The sequence below is a fragment of the Electrona antarctica genome, assembly GCF_951216825.1.
Source record: "Electrona antarctica genome assembly, chromosome: 7".
Classification (NCBI taxonomy): Eukaryota; Metazoa; Chordata; class Actinopteri; order Myctophiformes; family Myctophidae; genus Electrona; species Electrona antarctica.
The window spans coordinates 43295826-43317054 of record NC_136812.1 but is presented as its reverse complement, the minus strand read 5'-3'; the positions used below and the strand labels follow the sequence as shown (position 1 = coordinate 43317054).

The window sequence follows — 21229 nt, the reverse complement described above, 5'->3', positions numbered from 1 at the left end:
TGAAGTGGTTATTATAGTATATGTTCTGCTAGTGTGATGATAACCATATGAGTCAAAACAAGTTCACACCTAGCCCGGAACACTGTCTACGTGGTCAGGATGCTCCAATACATCCTGACAGCGTGTCGCGGGTTCGAGTCCAGATCCCTGGTTACCTTTGCTGCATCCCCGTATCTCTCTCCCCATGTAATGTCTATATGCTGTGTATACTATCAATACAAGCAGACAAACCCCAAAAGATATCTTTAAAACAAGTTCACACCTTGACTTTTCACTATATTCACTCATTTGTGGCTGCCTTCCTGACAACAGCTTATCAAAAGCATTACATGATGCAAATCCCAAGAGAGCCCACATCTAACAAATGCTCCAATACATATTAGAGACCACATTAGGCCTTTAATTAACTGGTTAGACCGCAAATCACCATCATTATCAGCCTGATGAAGGTGCTGAAAAGATTCCTGGAAGGATTAAAAAGATGAACGGCGGACGCATCTCCTTTGAAGAGTTTAAGATGGCCACTGAGAGAAACGCACGCACGCACACAGGAATATGTGCGGCTTTGTGTACAGTCCTTGAGGAAGGGAGGGAGCCGGCCTTCAGTGAAGTCACTGAGGACTGATTTGGCCCATGTTTACTTAGCCTACTGTACACGTTCAGCTGAGAACAATATAGCAGGGGCAACGCAAAATGGCTGCTGGAGTCACTATGTCAACAGTGTAAAAGAGCTCAACATGAACTCATGTCTCCACTTATGTCTTGCGTCAAAATATGAAGAAACCTCATACAGCAAACTTTCTCTTTTTTTTCTTTTTGTATCCATTGTGGTGGGATGGTGGCGTGTGCACTGGGCTTTTTGTTTGTGAAAGCTGATTAAAGATCAGGACAGGAAAGGGCCAGGTTTAGGGAAACAGGAAACCTGATGCAAGGAAACGGCCCACGTCACCAGCCAGCCCCCACAGCCTCTGCTAAAAGTAAAATCCTGTCCCAGCGAAAGTATGGAGTCTTTACTCAAGTCCCCGATGAAACTTGTATTATTAACAGGTAAGTCCGCTTATCCATCAGTCTCTAGTACCGTACTTGTAGCATGCCAGGCCTCCTATAGTCTAACAAGTACATGTCGTTGCTTTAGCATTTCCCGCTTTAACTTATTTGGCTTTTATTCTAGGTGAACGTAACCGATGTGCCTTTCTGCTATGGATGATCGAAAATTAGCTTTTTATTGTGATCGAGACATATTCAAAAATGTCTACAGGCCTACAGCTTAATGTACAGAGCATGTCAGTAACATTCCCAGGATTGGATTCTCAATATAGGTAAAATTGTAACCGTTAAAAGATCAAAATGGAAAAATAAATACATCCACCATCGACATCGCTAGTCATGTTGCATAAGACGGCCCACCAGACAGCGGTTGTTAATGTTATGTTATGTTATATGACGAATGCCTTTTTGTTCACCAAGCATGGCTCTCCAGTCTGGTGGACCCATGCAGCTTCTATGACATTTGTGACTCCTGCCATCCACTCGCGACATGCAAGGCCCTGAATGGATCCAACGATGCCTGCCTCTGTAACCATGGATACACCGGGGATGGAACCACCTTCTGCAACGGTGAGCATAAATATTAATATACTTTTTTGAATTCATGTGTTTGCTGTTTTCTATACGTATATTTGGCTAAGCACACTTTTTTGTGGGAGCCTATATATCGTCCTATAATATTTGATTGGTAGATCATCACACATGGCACAAATATGCAGGGTTGCTCATACACAGAAAAAAGAAAATGCAACAATGAAAAATGAACCAGATGATTGCCATAGAGAAAAGGGTAATAATAGGTTACATTTTAGAATGGCCTTATTCCAGTAAGCAACTTTAAAGCATGAATACTTGATAAGGTGCTCCAGAATAATAAAGCTTTACACTCAAAGGCATAACAAATATGACATATATTGGTATGCATTAAGTATTGTTAATTGCGAGTACTCCAGAGCTGTGTTTCCCAAAAATATATTTTCTTGGTTAACACACAGTGATATAAGGCTATGTTGTAAAACAAATTATTACCAGATATATTATAATGAGTTCGTTTGAATTTGTTATTATTGTCTGTTTATGGTGAGTAGGAACCTGGAAGGCAAAAATGCTTTCTGTATGAAATAACGGTTGGTAAACAACTAGGCTCTTATAACATGAAGGATTGTTAACAAGCTTCTTGTATTGTGCAGTACAACGCTGTGGTGCAGGCAACTCAACAATAATAAGCAGAAGATGTTTTATAGCTAAGCCACATCAGGACACTTGAAGATAAACCAATGTTCTATGGTTGTTGTGGCAACACAAATCAATCGTTCCTCTGTGTGCGTTTGCCACGAAACCTTTTTACAATGTTAATTGGATAAGAGCTAGTGAGGTACTGAGATGTTGCTCTGAACACTAGTGTGTACTGTGTGTGTACACTGTGCAAGCTGTGGTTAATCCAACATCTCCCTATACACGCAGAATTCTAACTGGATTAAGCAATTTGATGGCAAAAGAAATGAACAAAACAAGGACTAGAGATCTCTTGTTTGTTTTTTTTGTTTTGTTTTTTTGTAGGCTATAATATAATTTTATGTGTAGCAAAACTTGATTCATTTCACATTTCTCGTTCTGCTTTACACTATCCTGTTCATGTACGTTTTAATGTAACTTTAGACAAAATCTTTCTTCCAACTCTATTTTTTTCCTCCTTCATGTCACATTGTGTACATGGTTTCTTGGGGACATGTTCTTTGTTCTGTGGTGGTACTGTATATCATTAATTATAACCACAAAACTATCCAGACTCACACTTTTTTCTATTCGATGACAAGATGTTGGCTCCAAAAACTCAACGTGCGTTAATCAAAGAGAGAAAGCATAGAATACCCCTTCCTCACAGCGGTGGGTCAGCTATATTTCACTTTGTCTTTCAGCCAGCATTGTTACTCTTTGTTATGTTTCTGTCCTGTTTTGGCTTATAATTCCTGGAACTTTTTTTTTAAATTTCCGGACCCTGATCACAATCATGGGGTTTACATATTTCAAGGGCCCAAATGTAAATTAAACTGTCAGTAATATAAACAGCATAGCCGTCGTGTTATTAAGGTACTGGTAGAGATGAATGACCTTCCCATAGTCGTCGTTTCCCCCAAGTTTCTCAAATAAAATGAATTATTTTGACAATAATGAAGTACATGTGATGTACAAGACCTTCAAATTAAGCAATTACACTTTAAATTTAAATATTGCACCTTGTGTTATTTGATGTTAATTGCATTACCAATTGTTCAGGTCATGAAGCAGCAAGTGCCCTATTAAAAGGTTGCTGTTGAAAGAATTAAAATGTAGAATAAGCCACTGGTTCTCAATGGGACCACCAGGGAGTCCAAATGGACCCTTGCCAGTCTATAACCGAGAGTGTACAAATGGAACCAAATGGACTCTTGTGGGTCCATTTGATTCCATTTGTGCACTCTCAGAGTTAAATAAACAGATTATTTTACAGTATAGCTTGGGCGTCGCAGAGATAACCCATTGTATGCTTTGGGAGTTCCAGACCATTTGGAGCGCTGGTGGTCCCCGGACCCGGCGTTGAGAACCAGTGCAGGAAACTGTATACTGTAGCTCTGATATCCTACTCCAAGACAGAAGCTGACTGTCTGCAGAAGATCAACACTCGGTCAACACTCCATTTCATTTCCCCAAACAATGAACTACAAAAGCAGTGAAGTCTACATGTGTAAAAAAAAAAAAAAAAAAAGGACAACATCAATCCATTACATTATGAAATTCCTGCAGGTGTTGTGTTTGTGTGCAACAACGATGGGTTCAAAGGTCTGGAATGTCAGACGCTACTTCCCCTGCTGGATATTGTTGTCACGTCCCATTCCGAGGGCAGAGGAAATCCCTTCCCGGATGCACTTTTGCACACAAGGTGCAGTGGAGAGGAAGAGCGCGGTGTCCATCATGACAAGGGAACACAACAGTGGAAAGTTTTAGCAGGTCACTTCCAGTAACTTGGAAAATGAAGGTGCATTGAAAACGAAACTAGAGCAGCAGTTCCCAAATGACTATTAAACCTCCCAAACGCTGATTGGAGAAAAAGGCAGCATCTGCAACAAACATTGTTTTTGTTTTGTTTTTGTTATGTTTTTCACTTGAGGCTTAGTGATTTGTACTAGCTTTTAATTCCTATAAATCAAACAATGACAAGCAACTGAACAATCCCAAAATGTTAAATTAAGACACATTCACACAAGCCAGAACACCATAGGGAAAAGCCAGGGAAAGAACAAAAGTCCAAGTCAAGATCAAAGGGCTTCTAATCTGTCACTGAAGAAAGTTACAGTAAGTGTTACTTGAGACCATTACCAGAATAACACAGCTGAATTGTATTTGTATTTAGTATTTCGTCAAACAACACTTCACAGTGGGCTTTTAGTAGAATCAATGTAGCCCTGCAACATGTTATGTGCTGAAGAAAGATCAATGTACACAGATGGCAAGTTTACTTTAGAAAAGTAATTCATTACAGAAAGCTGATTATAGTCCTACATTTTAATATAAATCAACTGGGCATGTCATAATACACATTTGTTTTTGGTGAAAATAGGCTAACCATTTATAATTGTCGAAAAAAGCCAATCATTCAGATTGGCTATTATTGGTGTGGGAAGAAAGGGCTTTACCCTGGGAGACCCATAATAATGGGTTTTTCCATCATGTAACTATGGTTTCCATACGTTATGGCATTAATCAGATTTCAGATTTTTGACCAGTTTCTTTTATGCTGAAAGCTACACATTTCACCCACTTCTTTACACCTGTAAGCCTTTAAGATTCTGTAATGTAATGTTTTAATGTTGTTGAGACAGTTGAAAAACTGAAAGCAAGTGACTGTATGGGACACAGAAGAGAACAGGCTCTGGTGGGATTTGATTTTGGTCTGGAATCAAACTCAAACCCTGGATATCAGAAATACTATGTGGTACTGTATGTGTACAAACCAGTTGCGGTGCCAGAGTGCCAACCCATTGCTAAAAAAAACCCTAAACTAAACAGGAGTCGCAACGCCATCTCTCAAGTTGTTGGTACAAAAGACTACAATGAAAAAGGAATGGATGTCCACACACTGAGTTGTAGCTCCCAGGAAGATTTATTTATTTATTTATTAGTTACAAAAGACTACAACCCTTTATGCTGTAACACGTTGCAATGCATATCACACCCCCTCTCTGCTCTTACTTTCCTGTCGCAATAAAGCAAAGCAAGAAAGCGAAGGCAAAAAGAAACATTTTTTATTTATTTTTGTAATAATAGTTATCATTTTATTTCCAAATTGGGGTTATATCATTCTGGAATGAGAACTATTCATTTGAAGGCTGTTTCTACAAGGCTTTCTCCTCCTAACAACTAACACCGTTTATCTTCTGTATACTGCCCCGTCGTCTTACTACAGATGACAATGAGTGCCAGAATGTGACAAATATCTGTGGGGACAAGGCGAACTGCACTAACACGGTCGGCAGCTACCACTGTACCTGTGTCCCTGGCTACAAATCAACAGGACCCGACATGTTCCAGACCAACGATGGCACTGAATGCATTGGTAATGTCACAATCCCAATCAGAACCAACTTGATTTGTTGGATAACGATGCTCCGTGCTGCCATGCAGCCTAGAAGTATATCTGGCTGCCAGAGGCCCTTACAGCGTTAAGGACATTGGATGATGACAGCTTTTACCAAGACTCGCCACTTGTCATTTAACCCATTCAGGCCTGACGTCGACATTTAAAAAATATGTTTTCTAAATCATGACAATTTTCTGAAAGATTTGAGGCACATTTTAACGATTTTTCAAAAATAGCAGACCTACAAGTTCATAGCGCGCCACTCGGTGGCGCGCTATGAGCTTGTAGATCTGCTATTTTTCAATAGCTAAATTATAACATAATGTTTAAAACACAGAATGGGTTAAACCATGTACAGTACAGGAGCATGGGAATATTTACGAATGTTTGGTTCTATTTCAAGACGATTAGCATATACATATGTATTACTATATATTCATATTATTGCATATTCATGTTAACAACACTAAAGTCTATTACAATGACCTGCACGAGTACGTGGGCAGTACTCGTATGGTTTTGACTTGTCGGCAAAGGTGCAGAGACATTTTCACAACTGCAGGGGTATAGTAACAGTAGTGAGTGACACACATTGTACTGGCATAGCAACACATCAGATGTACAGGTCCAAGAGACAGTGCAAGACACATGAGTAGACAGCAGACCATACGGTATATATATCATTATATGTATTTAGACATCTGTCTTTAGTTACAGCGCATATTTAATATGGCACAATCTTTTCCTTGTGAACCGTGTATAAGTCTGCATGGGTCTTCAACCTGAAACGTTTACCCCTACCCCACTCAATACAAATGATGATTCATGTAAGGGATTGTACTATCAGGTCCTATGACCTACTGTAGGCGATCCTCTCAATACTCAATACTGTAGTGTACACCCATACAGTATTGTTTAAAGAAATGTGGGGCTTGTTTCTGTATCATTCAGTTAACATATTTTACTGGACAGAGCAGCATGCTGAATCATATTCACTACACAGTACACAAACAGTAATAGTATAAATCTGTAAGAGTGTGGTCGATTGACACGTTTCTACTTGGAAGAACAATTCCAAGTAGAAAACGTGTAAATCCACAACAATAATAAGTAACACTCAAAATTCATTCCCTATTGAATAATTCTAAAATATAGCGGACCCATTCTTTTTGAGTGTTTTTTCTTTGCTTTTCGGCCCAATTAATCATTGCCAATTCACCCTAAGTGTATAGTCCCTGTCTCTGCCAACCCCCGCTTGACGGGGACAACATGTCTCCACCAGTCCACATGGAGTCACAACAATTATTATTTTCACTTGGGTGTGATATACTAGGAGCTTCACTGGGAGGGCATAGCGTTTGCGTAACATGCGATTCCTCCCAGTTCCACCTCCTAGTTCCACACCCTGCTGGACAACCTGTAGGAGGCACTAGTGCAGCAACAGATATTTCCTTAATTCCCCTGCTGACTCCCTACCCATAAATATGGCCAACTGAGTCAAGTTGGCGCGCCAGGCCAAGCTGGAAGCACTGTGGAGGAATTTAACCGCAGTCCCTGTGCCCCCCGGACACATGGCTAGGTCTGTTTTAGGCCAATGACCCCTTAGCTGAGAGAGATGAAGCAGGTGACCCTCCTTTATATATTGTATAAAAGTGTGTTGCAGATTAGATTTCAGAGATAGCTTCATAAACTTGTTTGACAGCTCTATCATTGTGTAGTGTTGTGTTGGATTCATGTTAATGTGTATTTTCAGACGGTTAACCACTTATACCCTCAAAACATGCACTTGGTCTGCTCTTTTTTCCCTCTACACCAAACCTCCTCAAAAATAGCCAATCTACAAGCTCACAACGTATTGTGGCCATTTTATGCTAATAGAGATACTGAAAGAAGTTCCTATCAAAGATTTGGCGGTCCCCCTGAAGCAAATTTGAGGATCACCATGATCACCATGATGGTAGCATGATCTCTAGTAGAGGATTAAAGTTACCATACCTACTATCCCAGTTAATATGCTTTTGAATATTTCTTTCTTCTAGCAGTTTTCTCATTTTGAAATGGCACTCTTCACCTGTGTCTTTCAGATATTGATGAATGTACAGAGGAACAGGTGTGTGGGCCTTTCTCTCAGTGCCATAATACAAAGGCATCTTTCTATTGCACCTGCCAACGAGATTATGTCCCCGATTCAGGCGCCAAGTACTTTCATCCCGACAGTGGTGCACGGTGTAAAGGTGGGTGCACATGTACAGTACATGCATGCATAACATTACGCACACACTGCAACATACTGTAAACACACACATATGGACAGATTGGACACATAATGACCTGCACATACAAATGTACACTAAAACGCACGCACACACGCAGCCACGCACGCGCACATGCACACACACACACACACACACACACACACACACACACACACACACACACACACACACACACACACACACACACACACACACTTTGTGTATCATTTAGTCAACATAGGGCCCTATTTCTCTTTCCCTTCTGTATCCAGCACTCACACAATGCATCTGTAGATGCTTACGTAATCACTGACATTCACTCACTCACACGCACACATGCACTAAAAGGTTTGCCCCATGACGCAATGTGTGAGGTGAAATTCTAAATCTGACATATATGATTATCAGTGGAATCCATGAATATTGGCAGCAGTGACAGCATTGCGATGTCCTTTCCGAACAATCTAGTTGCTAAATATCAAAGAATCAGTTCTGATTAATTGTTTTTGTTTTCATTATTCCCAGAACATCCCATGAAAAACTGCCATGACAGCACCAGATGCGTCACACAGACTGTGAACAAAACCCTTGAATATGTGAGAACCTCTCTTCTGTTGTAGCAGTTGGAAGTGCGGGGACCCCCTGGACTTCCAGGGGGTCCCCAGGAGGGTGGAAAAACAGTTTAATTTCCCTATTCAGATCTGGTATCTGCCCAGTACCTTTACTACAGTAGAGTATAGACTGTTGTTGAATTGTGCACTACATCAAATCTAACTATAAAAAAAAATCTCTATAAAAATATTTTCAAATGGGGGCCAAGATCTTAATACCTATCAATTTGGGAGTCATTGACATGAACATGTTTGTGAACCAGTATTCACACAAACATGTTCACAGTATTTGAGACAGCAGTCTTTGAGCACCATGGTAGAACCAAACAAAAGAAAATACATTCTGACACTGCCCTCTATTGGCAGGAATTATGTTGGGCCTTGCTTGACAATGATTCCTTTCACTTTGCGGATCCCAGAAAAAGTATGTACTATAATGTATTACCACGCAGATGGAAACTATAAAGAAGTTCAATGCCATTGTAATAATTCTGCCTTTTTTGGATGCATCAACATCTGTAGAGTTTTATTCCAGCATGTGCCTATACGTTGATACACATCTTCCTCTTTGGGGAGGTCTGCATGTCTGTTGAATTATTCAGATTTAATTCAGTCTTATGTTTGTCCCCTGGGCAAAAGTAGCCTTTTGCCAAGCCATTATGGGAGAAAAAGGACATGCTCTTGCAGTTCATGACCTGCCCGGTTTAATGAGGTCTGAACAAGAACAACTCGAGTCGCGCTAGAAGAATGTAGACGCTGATTAAAACAAAACTGCCTGTGTTTGATTTTGAAGATGAGCAACATGACGGAGCCCCAGCGTCTGTTGGGGGAGATTGCCAAGCAGACATCCGGCGCGCTGACCTCGGTGGAGGTGATCTCATACGTGGAGGCCTTGTCTCTGTCCACAGCCCTGCTGAGGCGAGGGGGGAAGGATCTCGGCGCCAAACCATTCATCCTCAACTCGACCCTGACTGTAATCTTTTTTTGTTTACTGTTCTTGGTCACATACGGCGACGTTTTGGAATGCTGCCTCGCCCGTGATTACACATTGATTTAAGGTTTAGGATTACCATGCATCAAATATGATTACACATTGAGAAGTTTCAGCCTAGCTCTCTGATTGGTCAAAGATGTGTTCTGAAGTGCTGATCATTTCCATAAAGCAATTCGTTCTATTCATTGCTACGCATACCATTTTAATTAGTGGAGTACATTTACTCCAGTAATGTATTACTAAAGTACAACTTTGAGGAACTTTTACACAACCTTTCACACAATATCTTCAAAACTATGTTAAGAACATTTTGTTGCCAATACTTTTGTACTTTTAGTTCGTTTTTCAATCAGTAGTACTACCCTTGTGGTTTACTGCTCTATGCAATTAACTGAGATGGTAATGGTAGGCCTAAATGCTATGTTTTCCTTTATTCACTCAAAGAACATTATATATACTGTTAATATGCCAACTATATACCAGTGAAAGGAAGGGACTGCACACTCAGGTCCCTTCCTTTCACTGGGAAGTTCTGCCACAAACTATATTCAAGATTAAAAAAATAAAAAAATAATTGTCTTTGGATAGGGGCTCCCTAATACACTAATGTTACGCTATATAATATTACGTGCACGTACACACACGCACGCACGCACGCACGCACGCACGCACGCGCACGGGTGCGCATGCTATACTTAAACTCCAACTTTTCCAGAAGGGCATGTTATCTTATCTCCTAGTTTTTCGACAGCAACTTGTGAACGCCGTGAACAACTTGGTGGAGAAGGATGAGCTGGTGTCCTGGAACAGGATGAAAGCGGAGCAACGGGATCACACCATCACCAAGCTCCTGCACACAGTGGAGGAGAGTGCACTACTTCTGGCCAGCAGCTACAAAACTCCTGCCGAGCTGGAGATCAAAGCCAGCGAAATGGGTGAGCTCGTCGTCAGTTCGGACAGTTCTCACAGCCGTACGGGCGATATTAAATTGCCATTTCTGATGTTGCCCTGTCTGATTGTGGTGTTACGTGCGTTATGGATGATTGTCGTTTATCATATCCTGTCATCGTATCAACCCCCCCCCCCCCCCATCCCCATCCCCACCCACAGAATTGAAGCTCTTCACCTTTGATGTTGTGCAGATGAAGCCTACGCTGTCCGTCTCCATGGGAGGAGATCATATAAATATAACTCCAAAGTCTACAACGGAGGAAGTTGGAAATGGTAATAATTAAAACATAGCTGGATGGCTAGACAGACAGACAGACAGACAGACAGACGCTGTACTAAACACATCTATTAATATGCACACTGTAGACAAAGACACAATATAATCTGTAGATTAGATAGATAGATAGATAGATAGATAGATAGATAGATAGATAGATAGATAGATAGATAGATAGATAGATAGATAGATAGATAGATAGATAGATAGCTCAATTACTCTTAAGCTCTCACAATGTCTGACAAATACAAAGTTTGATAAAAATCCAAAAAGTTACATCCCCTGTGCCCATATTTTCTTCCCCTCCTCCTCCTGTCCGTCAGAGCGCGTGACAGTGGTGTTTGTGAGATATGACAGCATCGGTGACATCCTGACTCCAGGCACTGACCCAGGTGTGACTGACTACTCGCACTCTGCTGCAACAGGGGAAATCACTGTCAACTCCCAAGTCATTGCAGCAGCCATCAAACCTACTGACGTGTACCAGCTTGACCACATTACCTTCACTCTGAGACACAATGAGGTGAGGTTTTATACATAGCACTCAGGGCTGACTACATCGATTTTCTTTTCTCCCAACGCTCCCTGTACAGCGCTGTACATAAGTTACTGCAAGAGTCCACTTTTTTCCACATGCTTGCTGAGCCAACACTGTAGTTTTCCTTCCACCCCAGGAGAAATTGTACGGGGTAGGAGAGAAATCAAGTTTTGCTCTCTGTTTCGGCTGCCATCAATTAGAAGGAGATGGTCTCTTGACTAGTCCATTGAGAGACATTAGGGTTTTCTCTTACAATGCACTTATTTGCGCCTACCTTGTAACAATCAACAAAGTCTGTAGCCCTAGAATGTCTCCGTTGTTACATACAGTTGGCACAGTATTCCACATACAGGAGCCATAGATCCCTTGCGACCGCTCCTGGTAGAAGTGATAAATGCTCCGTTTGTACTCACCCATTAAATAATTCCAAAAACATGGAGTGAAATAGTGTCCTCTAGTTTCATATCCATGTGAAAGTTCTGGCACAAAACGTGTATTTAGTCAATTATCTCCACTTTTTCACGAGGTGCACACGGACGACGTTCTCTCCGGGCAAGGGCCCGGAATGATCGATCGACTGAATTTACCAACATCTCCTGTTGATTACCACAAACGTCATCACCAATTGACCAGGGAAGCACAAATGTTTGGGTCACACAATTGGCAGTTGGTGTGATTAATTACCCAGCACCTATCTCAATGCACCTGCCAATTGTGTGTCTCAAACATTTGTGCTTCCCTGGTCAATTGGTGATGATGTTTGTGGTGATCAGAGGAAGTTTTGATAAATGAAGTCCAGCTCTGGGCCCCTTTGCCCGGAGAGAAAGAGTCTGGGTGCAGCTCGTGAAAAAGTGGAGATAATTGACAAAATGCACATTTTGTGCCAGAACTTTCACATGGTTATGAATCTAGAGGACACTATTTCACTCCACGTCTTTGGAATTATTGAATGGGCGAGTACAAACGGAGCATTTATCACATTTATGCCGCACATCTTTCATTTCTACCAGGAGCGGGTGCAAGGGATCTATGCCTGTGATTCAGAATATGAATGATCACAGACAGTATATGAATGATCACAGACATTCTAGGTCTACAAAGTCTGCAGTAACTTTCATGGGACTTTTGTAACTGCTCTGTACATTAACATAATAACGTAAACTAAAAGAAAATGAGCATGCCTTGTATCTTCTCCGCTGCTTTAGCCCAATCCTAATATTGTATGTGCTGCCTGTTACAGCTCATATAATATTAGGATTGGGCTAAAGCAGTGGCTGTATGATGTAATTTGTAAAACATTTTATCTTGTACTGCTCATGCTGCTACCAAGTTTAGAACTGCTACCAAGTTTAGAACTCCATGAAAACTCATATCCTGTTGACAGCCATTTCTGTCAATCCAGTGTAAAAGTTTAACAAAAGAGGAATATTTTGCACAACAAAGTACTGGTATTTTAATTAGAGATCATAATACAGTAATGAACTGTACTAGTCAAATTAAAATCTATTCCTTATTGTACCCGTGGGGGTCTAAGCTTTGCAGGGGTATTGTTGCTAATTTAATAACTTATTAAATGTTCCCCATTGTTAAGCTGAGTCATCATGGCTGATCTAATGGGCCAAAGCTGGACCAGTATTCCTTTAATTACGGCAGGTGGTCAGGCTCAGCCAAGTTAGACACAAAGAAGAGGAAGGTTTCAAAACGGGAACTTCTGAAATTAAACTGCTATTCTATTCAAATAGCTCTATACTACATTGCTTAGTGTAGTTTAAAATAGTCCATAGAGCTCATATGTCTAAGGCTAAACTGGCTAGTATTTATCCTGACGTAACTCCTACCTGTGACAAGTGCAAGAGCGGTGATGCAACTTTGATCCATCAGTATTGGATGTGTCCTAAATTACAACCATTTTGGGGGAATGTGTTCAATACTCTATCCAACATTCTACATCAAAATCTAGACCCAGATCCCTTAGTGGCTCTCCTTGGCACTGCTGGAAGGGATGACCTTCCTCTAACACGCATAGAGTGTCGTATGGTCGACTTTGCCTTGTTGCTCGCTAGGCGTGCCATTCTGCTCAAATGGAAGGATGCTGCCCCGCCCGTGCTCCGTCAGTGACTTCGTGATATAATGTCCTGTCTCGAGTTGGAGATGTTAAGGTTTTCAATTGCCGGCTCTGAGAAAAAGTTTTACAAGACCTGGGGCCAGTTTATGACATTCTACCACAACACACAAACTGCATAGTGTGCCATGCCTATACCACAACAGAAACAAAATCTGCTCTGCTATGAAAAATCTGCTTTTTATTTTATTATATTTTTATTTTTTGTAATTATGTATGCATGTATTTTTGTGTATGTGTATATAGATATATGTATCTATTGTATTTCCTCCAGACTGTTTTTCCGACTATCCTTGGGATTGTGGGTGGGGGGAGGGTGGGATAGGGGATTGAGTTTTATTTTTATATTTTATATGTCTGTTTAATACTTGCCCCTGGGCTACTGTTACAAAAACCTGAATAAAAATATTTTGAAAAGAAAGAAATAGCTCTATACTGTAAGAGACACACAAATCCCAAACAAACTGCAGGGCTCCAACATCATATTATGTAATGCACCATAGAAAGAAGTGACATTTCTATTGTGCATTAAATGCGCTTTGGGTGATCTGCAGTGAGCAAAATGTATATTCTCTCTTTAACTAGTACAACTGCAGCAATACCAGAGGATCAAGGGCCATGTCTAAACTAAACAAAGCAGACATCTCTTTATCGAGATCCTTCTTAAACAATCTAGACTTTATTTAGAACAACAACAGCTTTAATATATTTAGCACTGTTAAAATTGCAAAAAATAATGAAGGCTTTTTCATTCATTCCCCATCCCTACAAAGGCTATAGACGCCATGGCCGACATGACGACGTGTGCCTTCTGGAAGTATGACACCACCAGCCTACAGGGCCAGTGGGCCACGCAAGGCTGTGAGCGAGTCCAGGCCAACAGCACTGCTACCACATGCTCCTGCAATCACCTCACACACTTTGTCATCCTAATGTCCTCGGGGCGGGCCAATGTAAGTGGCCATGTTTTAGAAATATTATAGTTGCTCTGTTTTCACTGAGGCTATAATAGTAGTGGCTGGTTGCCTATCATCTTGATTTGTCTTGTTTGTTTCTTAGTTTTTATTTGTTTAAAAAGGTTGGCTGTTTAATGCATAATTTATACTCGGTTGTGCACCCGACACCGGCACGCAACTAAGTGTAAATCAGGCGTTAGAAGGCTTTTTTTTCCTTCGTCTTATTGGTGTTTTATCACTTTGTTTGCATGTGATAATTGTGTAAATAAACTAATAAAACCACCAAAGTCACATAAAAGTCACAATGGTTCTAAGCCAAGTAATAACTTCACAATGCTATGCATTCCTAGCTTGAAGAACTGCTATTTTTGAAAGGGTTGGAAAACAAATTGGGACAATGCTTTCACATTTGGTAGCCTAATTAATATTTTGATGCCAATACTTTTGGACTTTTAATTAAGTCATTTTGAATTTTATTTGACTATTTTGTATAAATGGGTTCAGTTCAGTTAAATATTTCTGAGTACTTCTTCCTCCACTGCTTGTGTTCTCAGTTTGTGGCAGACACCAACGTCCTGACAAAGATCACCCAGCTGGGAATGATCATTTCCATCATCTGCCTGTCTATGTGCATCTTCACCTTCTGGTTCTTCAGTGAGATCCAGAGCACCAGGACCACCATCCACAAGAACCTGTGCTGCAGCCTCTTCATGGCCGAGTTCATCTTCCTGGTCGGCATAAACTGGAACACCCATAAAGTAAGTTCAGCCGAGCGCTACGAGAACACAGGTTGTGACTGTGGGGAAAGTAAGAGTGTGATTGTGCGAGCATGCGTGCATGTGTGTGTGTGTGTGTGTGTGTGTGTGTAAAAGTGTTGTGCATGCTGTACTGTATGGTTCCATCTCCTCTGCATTTGATTACTTATGCGGTCAGTCATCCTTGCCTTGTTGTAATATTTCATAGTGGTCGGACTGTCTCCTGGCAGCATGGCGAGATAAAGACCTTTTTTTCTCTCTCCCTCTCTCTCTCTCTCTCTCTCTCTCTCTCTCTCTCTCTCTCTCTCTCTCTCTCTCTCTCCCTCTAACAGACTATGATATCATTTCAAACCGTACAGTAATTGCAAAATGCACATCCAATATCAACATAGATTGCACAAATTAACAAACACAAAATACAGATGTAGGCTTATATAAACTGTAAAGGGAAATTATTGTGACTTATGGACTTGGCTTACTGATCCACTCTTGCCTTCATTATCTCTCTCTCTCTCTCTCTCTCTCTCCAGCTTTTCTGCTCAATAATTGCCGGGCTGCTCCATTATTTCTTCCTGTCGGCCTTTGCCTGGATGTGCATCGAGGGGATCCATCTGTACTTGATAGTGGTCGGCGTCATCTATAATAAAGGCTTCCTGCATCGTAACTTTTACATCTTCGGCTATGGAAGCCCGGCAGTGGTGGTGGCCATCTCAGCGACACTAGGCTCCAAGTATTATGGTACCAATAAAGTGTAGGTACAAATATGTTTGAGTTATTAAAGATGTTCTGTCGAGTTGTTCTATATCAGTGGTTATTTCTCTAAAAACCTTATTGTCTCTGGATCCATTCCAGGTACACTGGTGTAAAATCTAAAACAGCATATAGTACTTTAGTCAAGGTGGAAATCCAATCCAATCCCTATGATATTTTTAAACTTGTTGCCACATCCTCTGTCAATCAACGTGTTTCTTTTTGTTTGTTTGTTTTTGCAGATGTTGGCTGAGCACAGAAAACAACTTCATATGGAGTTTCATTGGACCTGCATGTTTGATTATTCTGGTAAGATCAGAAGCCTCGGTTGAATACTAAAACATTTATAGAATTAATCAGGAACGGATTGCTTCAAAGAGAATGAATCATTTGAATGTGTTCGTCATGATTTGTTTTGGTTCATCCTCTACTCAGGTTAATCTATTGGCTTTTGGAGTAATTATTTACAAAGTTTACCGTCATACTGCTGTGAAGAAACCAGAGATCAGCCACTATGAAAACATCAGGTAGGTCTGAGTGTTTGCTGTATGAAAGGAGTGTCCAGATAAATGTGTCGTTGTATTATTAGGGCATTATATTAACTGCTTGCATTCAAAGGACAATTTAGCATCTATCAATATTATACTGAAGTCAAGGTATAGTACAGCAGGTCAAATGCATATCTGAAAAATTAAGTTGATGATTATTATGGCATCATCTTGTTAGTAGCATGTGCGCGATACCAAATTAGTCGTTAGTCATTTGTTGCTTTTAGAAGAAAGACACTTTCATCATGCAAGCCAAAGTGTTTGACCTGTAGCAACCTGCTGATCACCAGGTCATGTGCCCGAGGTGCCCTGGCCCTTCTGTTCGTGCTGGGGGCCACCTGGACGTTTGGCGTGCTGCACATCCTCCATGAGACCACCCTCACCGCCTATCTGTTCACCATCACCAACGCCTTCCAGGGAATGTTCATCTTCATCTTCCTCTGTGTCTTGTCCAGAAAGGTAAGCAAGCCTACTCTCTAACGACTTTGTTTTTGTTTTTACATTGACCTGAACTAGGGATGCAACTAGACGATTATAAATGCATTATCGACATGGAATTCATTGGAATCTTTCTCCCCAATTTAGTCATTATGCCAATTGCCCCCATATACAGTACTGTGTATGACGTCTGATGGCACTGAGGGACTGTAGACATATGTAGGGCACGGCCATTTTTTCTTTACAGACTATGAAAGTGCAAGTATTTGTAAGCTGTGTACAGTATGTATCATAAACTAAATTGTTATATATTTATTTGGATGTTGTTAAACCTCATATAAAGAAGATAAACACAACAAATGCTGTCTGCATATAAACTAAATGAAAAATAATATGTAAAACAACAAATCAATAAAAAAGAGAGAATGTTACACACACACACACACACACACACACACACACACACACACACACACACACACACACACACACACACACACACACACACACACACACACACACACACACACACACACACACACACACACACACACACACACACACACACACACACACACACACACACACACACACACACACACACACGGCATATTCTATCAGACTCTGTACAGTCAGTGCCACTGCCAACCCCAAGCCTGTGCATACAATTTGGAGGGAAAAGAAAATAATAGGCACTCGCGAGTCACACAGGCACACACTATTCTGATGCCCCATTACACACTACAACGTGATAATAACATGGCACCTGTTTAAATTCTACTGAAACTCATTATGCCATGAAGAAAGAGGTTTCCAGAGCATAGCTGTTTTGAATGCTATACATTTAAAAAGTACACTTAAAGGACAATATTATATCAAGTACAATACACTATGTAGCAACTTTCTCCACTCATGACATCATGATTATTCATTCCGTTGCAGAGAACTTTTCTCATTTGAAGTAATTTCCATTTTTAAATATCTGAAATTGTCCCTTATCTGTAGCCCTAACTTTAAGGGGAAACATAACTGTACTATTAATAATCCTAGAATTCCATTCTAATCATTGTTGAGCAGGGCAGCGACAGTTTGGGGAAACAGGCCGATTACCGCTTTGTGAGCGACGGGACACTTCTGTGCATAAATTGGAATTGGGAAAAACTAAACTATTTATCTTTCTTCTCCCATGTGTCTTTAACTCTGTATTTATCTTTCTTGTGTCTTTCCAGATTCAAGAGGAGTATTACAGGCTTTTCAAAAATGTGCCGTGTTGTTTTGAATGCCTAAGATGAACTGAAGCAATCAAAGCCCCTTCACCCTCCACTGCACAATAGTCAACAGCTTTGCAATAGTTTTTATCTCCTGCATCTCAACACATCATACAGCTGAAGAGATTAATAAAAGTACAGATTCTACTCTGAGCAATTTTATGTAGCACTGGTAATATTAAATGTTATTTTAAAGCTGCCTTTCTATACACAATTTCATCAAAATGTAATGTTTAACTATTTTTTCCGTTGCTTCGTGATTCAAGATATTATCTAACTTTGCGAAAGAAGGTATTGTATATTTCTGGGTTGTAAAATTACATTGCAATTATCTGCATTGCATTTCAGTTTTTGCATCCAGCCCATTTCAGTTCTACTTGTTGATTCTTTGTTTGTGAAATTTAATTCTAAATTATTAAAAAAAAATGTGGAAAAAACATTTGCCATTTGTTATTTTATGGTGCATCTTTTTAACTTCCTTGATCACCTCTACAGTAATTCACCATTATGAAATACATGAGCTCATTGGATTACAATCACAAACTGATTACAAGGCAAACAGCCCCATCTAGTGGACACAGAGAGGCACACCATGGCTACATTGCAGCTTGATCCCAGGAACCGAGAAATTGGATTTAAGCACTAAAAGGACTTAATTTCATAGCCACATTTCGACTACGAATAAATGTCTCTAGAACCATAATTCATATATTTACTAACATGACTCATGTCACAAATCTGTCCTGAACCCTTAACCATCATTTATACATTATGGATAATTAGTATGGACTTATGGTTATTCATCTCAACTGCTCAAATATGAGGCACTAGCTTAGAGCCACAGTAAAAAATAAGTAAATAGGTCAATTTAGTAATTGAATTACATCAATACCTCTGTCCAGATAGAAATAAATTATTATGTCATGTTAATAATATACATAATATTAAAAATTAAAATATATGTAGGCTACTGGACTACTGGTATATATAAACATACAAAATTAGTAATCCCCCACACATATAGCCTACTTAAATAAAGCCTATTAAATATTACTCCATCTGTCCATAATTTCACATAATATGATGTCTACAACATTCCTTGTGGTTATTGCAAAAAATAAAACATTGACACACCAGTGAAGCTGAAAGTGCAAGAAGAATAGAACACCCTATTATTGGTTGAAGCTGAAACCAAAAATGAGCGTTGAGGATAATTAAGTAAAATGAGGCCTAGAAAAGAAAGATGTATGAATGTGGAGAGACCCGGCTCATGAGTATAATCACACCAGGGACTGCTGCCTCATGCAATCAGTAAGTAACCCAGAAAGACAGTAAGCAGTAAGAATAGGCACTCATACATGGCTGATTGCTTCCTGATGTCATCACCCTTCTGCCCCCATGTTTCAAAATTGCCGTCTCCTTCTCTGGCCCTCCGGGTTCTCTTTATCTTTAGTGGGCACTGGAGGCTGAAAAAAAAGCTGGCACTAAGAGGGACAATTCACCTCACTTTTTGACTGTGTCGTGGCCTGGAAGCGGAGCTTAGCGGCACTGCCAGGGGACACAGGCACAGCTTTCTAGCACATTACGTTCCTTCACTCCACCTGACTGAGCCTCGCATGGGGAAACGATCGGCACGGAGAACAGCCCACCGTGTGCAATGGTCCATTAAACCGTGAAAAATCTGTTTACTCGGTTTTGTGACCAATTAAAAAAAATAAAAAAAGGTTTCCCCCTTGCTTTATCTATAGTGAAGTCAATCAAGCTGTATATCCCCATGGTTTAGTCCAGGAAAATCTACTTTAGTTTCATTTGCCTAGAAAAACTAAGCAGAAAATCCTTAAATAAAATAACTTTCTACAAACTAACAATGCATTGTGATGTGTCATGTTGTGAGCTTGTAAATTAGCGTTTCTCTATTTTTGAAAAATGTAATGTAAAAATATCTTGCTTATAATGCCATGCCCAAAATAGGGATGCCAGGTTGAAAGTGGTTATATCCGTTTGTGGATTGTATAAATAAGTACGAATGAAAAGTATTAACATGAGCTTTTTCCATTTTGTGAAAAGTAACAGTTTTGGACTGTAACATAATGCAATTTAGTTTATATTTGACCATTTTGTTTTCACCACATCCAGCACATATGTCACTGATGTCGTACCGACAATGTCACTGGTCAGAATGGCCTTGACGGGGATACTTTCCTGCATACCTTTGTCCCCGTTGTGTTTACTTTATGTCTAAGCCAAAGCTGTCTTCTGCCCGCAAGGGCCCATGCAGCTCTATTTCCCCATTGTTAACAAATCATTGCTGTCAGGTAGAAACCTCGCATCTCCATATGTCAACTTTTTCATAAATTTGCCCTACTTCTTCATACAACAGTACCGCACAAAAGTAGCAGAAATAGCTGAAAAAAGTGTCTATGGCTATTATTAATATTGCACCAATGAAACATAATTATTAACAAGACCTTGTGAGTAAATAACTACATTGGATCCATTGGAACACAGGTTGTTGTTTCCTGCAAAAAAAAATGTTTTTTGTTTTGGACATACAAGGTTTACACACCGGTTACAATGGTGGTACTGTATATAAAAGGAACCTTTTGAATGACACGCCCCCACTCCTGGATTTGACCATGCGGGGGTTACTACTGTGTTGCCTTGTGGCCTTGGCTAGTAAGTTTGTACTGCTGTTGCATTAATACTGTTATATCTATATGCTTTTTTGGTATTATTTATGTAAAATGTCAATAATAAGTAATCCCACTAGTTTTCACCTCCCTTCCTATATTTCTTTATCATTATATCTGGCCTTTTATTAAAGTATTTCTACAGTATGTTTCATCCTAGAGCTATTAGTATAGGTATTGTAATTTCAGCTTTAGATGATCATTTATGGATACCGAGTTTATGAGGGTTAAAGAAAACCAAAAAGGGAATCTGTAAGTCAGGATCCAAATATAGCTTTTTAGTACACTATTGTACTCTGACCATGATTTAGTTCACTCGCAAATAACCAACATTCTAAAATAACCATTGTAATTTTTTTTTCTTTTTTCCTTTTGGACAATTGAAGCATGTGAGAGCATCCATTATGGTGA

At 40.0% G+C, this 21229-nt stretch overlaps 1 protein-coding gene across 1 annotated transcript; it reads left to right on the top strand.

The window, feature by feature from the left end:
* Positions 1-966: 966 nt before the first annotated feature.
* Positions 967-18547, top strand: adgrl4 (adhesion G protein-coupled receptor L4). Its single transcript, XM_079505332.1, has 16 exons — positions 967-1047; positions 1468-1617; positions 5492-5641; positions 7750-7899; positions 8446-8516; positions 9325-9504; positions 10277-10460; positions 10636-10749; positions 11077-11276; positions 14187-14366; positions 14924-15127; positions 15655-15875; positions 16117-16183; positions 16310-16401; positions 16713-16881; positions 18090-18547. Exons 1-16 carry the CDS (start codon positions 1002-1004, stop codon positions 18150-18152), a joined length of 2241 nt encoding a protein of 746 aa, XP_079361458.1. The 5' UTR covers positions 967-1001; the 3' UTR covers positions 18153-18547.
* Positions 18548-21229: the final 2682 nt, after the last annotated feature.

What these genes read in the sequence shown, in the direction of transcription:
- adgrl4 (XM_079505332.1), top strand. Translation starts at nt 1,002, where the DNA reads ATGGAGTCTTTACTCAAGTCCCCGATGAAACTTGTATTATTAACAG. An exon ending in CGATGGCACTGAATGCATTG is followed by an intron (nt 5,642 to 7,749) that starts GTAATGTCACAA and finishes TGTGTCTTTCAG; the next exon opens with ATATTGATGAATGTACAGAG. An exon ending in AACGGAGGAAGTTGGAAATG is followed by an intron (nt 10,750 to 11,076) that starts GTAATAATTAAA and finishes CCTGTCCGTCAG; the next exon opens with AGCGCGTGACAGTGGTGTTT.